At 49.8% G+C, this 6,000-nt stretch overlaps 3 protein-coding genes across 3 annotated transcripts; 1 reads left to right on the forward strand and 2 right to left on the reverse strand.

Moving 5' to 3' along the window:
• Positions 1 to 1,788: 1,788 nt before the first annotated feature.
• FOXG_02365 (uncharacterized protein) lies at positions 1,789 to 3,712 on the forward strand. The gene is made up of 2 exons (XM_018379784.1): positions 1,789 to 2,141; positions 2,193 to 3,712. Exon 2 carries the CDS (start codon positions 2,585 to 2,587, stop codon positions 3,563 to 3,565), a length of 981 nt encoding a protein of 326 aa, XP_018235903.1. The 5' UTR covers positions 1,789 to 2,141; positions 2,193 to 2,584; the 3' UTR covers positions 3,566 to 3,712.
• On the reverse strand, positions 2,189 to 4,885 carry FOXG_02366 (40S ribosomal protein S7). The gene is made up of 3 exons (XM_018379785.1): positions 4,613 to 4,885; positions 4,240 to 4,322; positions 2,189 to 4,186 (listed from the first exon to the last, which is right to left on the reverse strand). The coding sequence occupies exons 1-3, from the start codon at positions 4,772 to 4,774 to the stop codon at positions 3,820 to 3,822; spliced, it is 612 nt and encodes a 203-aa protein (XP_018235904.1). The 5' UTR covers positions 4,775 to 4,885; the 3' UTR covers positions 2,189 to 3,819.
• A 435-nt stretch (positions 4,886 to 5,320) lies between these two features.
• FOXG_02367 (tRNA pseudouridine38-40 synthase) lies at positions 5,321 to 5,838 on the reverse strand (the record flags this gene model as incomplete). Its single annotated transcript, XM_018379786.1, has 2 exons — positions 5,321 to 5,501; positions 5,552 to 5,838. 2 exons carry the CDS (start codon positions 5,836 to 5,838, stop codon positions 5,321 to 5,323), a joined length of 468 nt encoding a protein of 155 aa, XP_018235905.1.
• Positions 5,839 to 6,000: the final 162 nt, after the last annotated feature.

The following is a 6,000-nucleotide window of genomic DNA, read 5'->3' on the forward strand; positions in this document are numbered from 1 at the left end:
AAAGAGAAGTTGGTGTGTGTCTCTGCATGATGCATCGACAGTCACACAACACCACGAACAGAATCAATGATGATGATGATCATCGTTCTTTTAACCGGTCGCCCCGGGCAAACTTGACAGCCTAAGCAAGCAATCTTGAAGAGAGAGTGGCGTAATTTCTTTCATGGTCAACGAAATTGTGTTAATCTGTGACGTCCCGAAATTTCGGGAATTAAAACAGGGCCTCTACTACTCCACGGGTCTTGTCTTTGTTAGGCAGATTTCTTCAGCTCCACTGGGATATGCCAGATTATCTCAACAGCAAGGATCATCTACAGCTACAATCCCTGACTCTTGATACATATTTACGACAATTGTTTCTGTAACCGCCATTTATCACTCTCTCAGCTCCGGTCTGACAACGAATTGTCAACTTGTGAATGGCAACCCAAAACCCTCAGCCGCACCGATGGGGACTCGAAGGCGTCGGGAGACCTTCAATACTCGAACCCTTTTGGGGAATTCAGCCAAGCCTAGTTTTCTGCTTGGACCAAGGGGCAGGTCCAAAGACTCCAGACAGGCCAGAGCTAGAGTCAGCCCAGACCAGGGGCGGGACCTGACCATCACTCGTTCTGGCTCTAGCTCAACATGCAGAGTAAGCCAAGCATGAAGTCTTCTTCTGTCATCATGAAATAATAGCCTTTGAACGATCGTGAACTAAACACCTCTTCTCTGCCCGTAACTCAAAGAACCCCGCAATTGCCATGTCGTGCAGGCGTCATATGATAACTAGAGCCAACAGGGCAATATTGACTGAATACAGAATCAATGGAGACCGGAGTCCGAGTCCTCGGGTTCGGAACTGAAGTCATACAACTTCAGAAGGGATTCTCGTTGAGTGAAAGCGTTGAGCGAAAGCCCTCGCAAGACAAGGCGAGACGGAAAAGCTCGTTAACAAGGTTGAGCTTGTCTGTTGCATGTCAGACTTGTACGGTCTAGACGCATCTGGTGCCAGATCCCGTCTTTCGCTTCCCGCCTTATAGCTGAACTCGCCACTAACAAATAGTCTCAAACGCGGTGGACAGCTTTACAGTATGCTGCACGGGATGGGATGGCATTCAGGGTTCAAGCTTGGAGCATTAGCCACCCTCAGTTGTGTGTTTCACCAAGCGAAGCTTCGACCACTACCAAAGGTCTTTTTTCCTGACAACGCCACAGTCTCGGAATGCATGAAATGTGCTGAATAGAGGGCTTATTCATGCTTCTGCAGACGAGAGTCAGGGCATTAGGGGATTGCTCATTGAAGGCTGCTGGAAGCCATTCTGCGTTATGGTTTAAAGGGTACCAACCAAGACTCATATAAATAGACTTCAGGATGAGACAAGACCACAGTAATATACCTAGAGGCAAGAAAAGGGCCTCCGTCCTAGGCAACAAAATCTAGGTCGGTCAGTGTAAGTTTAGGGGGAGCATACGCATGATACCGAGTTGAAACAACTGGTATTCATGACCGTTGAGAGGAATGTTGAACCGACTCAGCTCTCCAATACTCCCAGTGAGGCTGTGAGCTGAGTGTGAGAGGAGTGTTGAGGACAGCCAACGTTTTTCACTTTTGCTTTTTGTAATTTTAGTAAATGATACAATTTGTTAAGTTCAAATGGAAAGACATGATTAGTTTATTCTTACTATAAGTTCACTGATATTAGTGCTACTCGGGAGGTGCATTTAGTTGAATGAATCTATGTAGACCCTGATTGGCCCCTCACCGAGTGACCATAGCTCTACTCACCTCACACCGAGAACAAAGACCCCAGTTTCAAGACAGCTCCCTTCCCAACTTCAACCCGAGTCTGCCAAACTCCACGACCTCCCACTGCCATGGCGCTCGTGATACCTTACACGTACATCCAATGTCCGTGTTCCGACAACTCTCCCCCAGATCTCCCCCAAGCGCGTCAATCACAATCCTCCGACGAACGAACCTTTGACCCCCGCGATCCTCGCTCAAACTACAGCCTCTACCCTCTCGAGTACCTCCTCTACTGCGAAGACTGCCAGCAAATACGATGTCCGCGATGTGTGAATGAGGAGGTTGTTACATATTACTGCCCAAACTGCCTGTTTGAGGTTCCCAGTAGTAACTTGCGCAGCGACGGGAATAGGTAAATAACACAAAGACGTGGTCCAGACTAAGCCTGACATGCGCCTCATAGATGTACCCGAAGCTGTTACCAATGTCCCGTGTGTATTGGTCCTCTCCAGGTTATGGAAACACCTATAGAGAAAGACCAGTCACACCTTGGCGCCGACATCCCAGGGCCTCAATACGCACTGTATTGCCAGTACTGCAACTGGACCTCCACCGAGATAGGCATCAAGTTTGACAAGCCTAACGGTATTCACTCGCAGCTCTCCAAGATCAACAATGGAGGAGATCTCAAGCTCACCGCGAAAGAACTCAAGGAGCGTCGCAAGGAGAACCCAGATGAGCCACCTCTTGCCGATAGCGATGTCGATACAGATCTTCAGTATGCCAATTTGAAGTCATTCTACCAGTCGCAGCTCGCAGATACAAATGCTGCCTCGAGCGGCATATCTCCACTGAATGACACTACCGGCTATGGATCGCCTGCAGCGTCGTTGTCTCGTATCATGGCTATGTACACTGGTCACGGACATGCCCGCAAGCGCAATGGTCCTTCAGAATGTTATGCGTGAGGCTCTTTCGGCAGAGGAAGGTCTGAAATTGGCGGATCTGGATGAATCAGCTCAGATCAAGAAACTGCACCAGGAGGGGTGGGATGCTACGGCTACTATACAGCAGAACCTTGAACAAGCAGAGGTTCAGAGATTCCAGGATGGTTTACGGCCTATACCACATCTCCTCAGAACGAAGCGCTCTAAGCGTTGCTCTGTGTGTCGGCATATTATCTCCAAGCCAGAAAATAAGGTCACGTCGACACGGTTCAAGATCAGACTTGTCGCAAAGTCGTATATCCCTACGATCACCATCAAGCCTCTCAACCCCACAGCTGGAACAGTCCCTACCACGCAGCGTCCTCAAATTCTAGAAGAGCGACCGCTCAAGCCCCTCACCCCTCATCACTACATCATAACCTTCAAGAACCCTTTGTTCGATGGTATCAAGGTCACACTTGCTACGCCAAACAGTACACCTGGCAGGTTCTCCAGCAAAGTGACTATTCTCTGTCCTCAATTCGATATTGATGCCAACACGGATATGTGGGATGATGCTCTGAAGGACGATGACAGAGACAAAAAGCGAAAAGGTGAAGAGAGCAGTGGTCAGCCTGAGGCCGGTAAGATTTGGGAGCGAGGGCGCAACTGGGTCAGCATCATCTTGGAAGTGGTTCCGGCTTCACTCCGACTTGACGGTCAAAAGGACAAGAGTCCATTGAAGGAGGATGAGGATATTCTGGAGATACCCATGTTTGTGAGGATGGAATGGGAGCCTGACTCTCAGCAAGACGTCGGTGCAGCATCTGCAAAGGAAAAGGATGCTCAGGAAAGGAGGGAGCTGGCTTATTGGTGTGTGCTTGGAGTTGGCCGCATCAGTCACGATTAAAGATAGAAAAGGCATGCACATGAGACATAGATCTAGATACCCAATAATTGGACGAAGTCATGGACGGGAAGAAGTGTTTAAGTTGTCTTGTCAAATCATACGCAGCTTGCTTGTAACATTTATCAAGCTACTTTCTTTAAGACGCCAAGCCCCTTTTTTTGACCAACCAACCATTTGTGAAAAACACTCCCAGCCCGAATCAGGGAAAAATAGTCATTTCTTCTATTTCATCTCGAAAAAGGTAACGCACAGACTTAGTAGTCGGCGGGACCGCTCTGAGGGAACTCGAAGTTGACGTTGCGGCCTGTCAAACGTCGGTAGACCTCAGAGTAGGTGTCGAGGCGGTAGTCAACACCACCACGCTCCTTCTCGTCGAGGATGACCTTGAGGAGCTTGGAGCCGTCCTCCTTGGTGCGGACGCGCTTGCCGACGATCTCGACGGGGTAGGTGAGATCCTCGAGGATGGCGTCGTGGACAGCAGTGAGAGTTCGCGAACGGGGGCGCTTCTGCTTCTGGGTGTTGCGAGAGCGGGCGGATCGCTTGGGGCGGGGCAAGATGCGGCGAGAAGCGAGGATCAGGACATGGCGGTCAGAGAACTTCTTCTCGAGCTCACGGGTGAGACTGGGGAGTATTAGTATTGAGTCTGAGATTAGAAGAATGAGGAGATATCTTACCGCTGCTGGACGCGGTGGAAGCCCTGCAGGGAAGGGACGGGGACAAAGATGACAATAGCCTTCTTGCCGTGGCCAACCTCGATCTAGTCAAGATCCCAAGTCAGCATGCGAGCTCCAGGACGAAACCTTGGACCGCTTCCCGTCCTGTTCCACAGAAGTCAATGATACTCCGGCTGGCACTCCTCCGCCCCGACGACATGTGTAAGCGCATCAAGTCAAGTATCTCTCGAATATCGAGGTCATTTTCGACGGAAAAGTGCGCGGTCGGGAGGCGGAGAGGCCATTGCGAGAACAGTGCAGTTTTCTTATGTGGGAACAGGATTTCTCGAAACGAGACCTAAGTTCGGAATTCTTTGTTTCATGGTATTCTCACCTCACGGGCAGAGACGATCTGCAGAGGTCGCAGGGCAACCTTGAGGTCGGAGGTGTTGGACTCGAGGTCGAAGAGAGCCTGAGCGATGCTGGTCTCAAGCTCGGAGGGGTTCTGCCTCGAAGGGCTGTTGGGAGCGATCTTGTTAAGGGCCTGGGCGCTCATTTTGACGGCTGGTTCGACTACGTGGGATTGACGACGACGAAGTTGATGGTGTTGCGCGGGCCGCTTGGAATTTTTGATAGTAGGCAATTTCAAAAAGTCGCTAAATTGGGGTTTTACCCTTTACTTTTCTGTGGGCGGTCCGTGCGTCGGTGAGGATGTTGAGGTTGATGCCTGAGGCTTGAGTCTAGCACACCGAATCTTCACCTTGTTGTCAGTGGATCCAGTCACCAATCGTCCAGAAGGGGAAATCGACTACACTTACACAGCGTCCCGTGTTTCGTGGACTTGATGCAATGAAAGGAAAGCAATCAAGTCAAAGGTTGCACAGCATTTCAGAAGTATTCACTTATGAATATGCATGATTTCAAATCAACTCTGCTTGAATCTAAGACACGAAGCCGTGTAACTCCTGCAGCTCAACCACACTCACAACCACTTCAAATGGTAGAAAGCATCTCCGAGACGTCCGATGATGAAACAATGCATCGTTTACAACATTCGTATCAAACATCCTGATCCTCTATCCAGTTTTTACTGTTACACATTCTAACCCTCACCGCCCTCGGGGTCCTCCTCATCCTCATCACCGAGCTGCTTATCAACATCCTGCTGGACCTTTTCACCTGTCGTGTCCCTTGCGATCTCGGCAGCCTTCATACCGCCAGCCGTGAGCCACAGGAAGTGATTTGTCTTGAACTGGTCAATCTGGTTGAAGAACATGTGAAACCTGTCGTGTCTTGTTAGCCCTGTCCGACTTGTGCATACGTCAGTACTTACGAGTTGTCCTTCTCCTCCACGCTGAAAATACGAGTGTAGATCTGCTTGTCCTTGAAGGCTTGGATCTTCTCTTCGTACTTGTCAAAGTCGATCGCTTCCTTTCCGAGTGACTCGGTGGCCTTTCGGTTGTAGTTGTGGAATACGGGTCGCTCAAGCAAGAGTCCGAGACCAGGGGCCTTGGGGATGGCCATCTTCTGGTTCTGGTAGCTCTCGTTGATACGTTCCATGGGAGTTCCACAGCGGACGATCAAACTGGCTAGACCAACCATCTTTCGGATCTGGTGCATCATGAAACTCTGTCCGTGGACCTTGAGAGACAGCCATTCTGTATCGTTGATGATGATGGGCTTAGGTTGACAACGAATGACTTGATGTGTCGCTTCGCTGAGGGATCGAAGAATGACTTCTGAACAGTATAGTTGTGAAAGTTCTTTGTGCCGTTGTACTTG

The sequence above is a fragment of the Fusarium oxysporum genome, chromosome 5 (assembly GCF_000149955.1).
Source record: "Fusarium oxysporum f. sp. lycopersici 4287 chromosome 5, whole genome shotgun sequence".
Classification (NCBI taxonomy): Eukaryota; Fungi; Ascomycota; class Sordariomycetes; order Hypocreales; family Nectriaceae; genus Fusarium; species Fusarium oxysporum.

Bases quoted from the DNA above. Each gene is read 5' to 3' on its own strand.
- FOXG_02365 (XM_018379784.1), top strand. From the start codon at position 2,585: ATGACACTACCGGCTATGGATCGCCTGCAGCGTCGTTGTCTCGTATCA.
- FOXG_02366 (XM_018379785.1), bottom strand. From the start codon at position 4,774: ATGAGCGCCCAGGCCCTTAACAAGATCGCTCCCAACAGCCCTTCGAGG. The intron at 4,323-4,612 runs GTGAGAATACCA...GATCTTGACTAG, and splicing joins AGATCGTCTCTGCCCGTGAG to ATCGAGGTTGGCCACGGCAA. The intron at 4,187-4,239 runs GTAAGATATCTC...AATACTCCCCAG, and splicing joins TTCCACCGCGTCCAGCAGCG to TCTCACCCGTGAGCTCGAGA.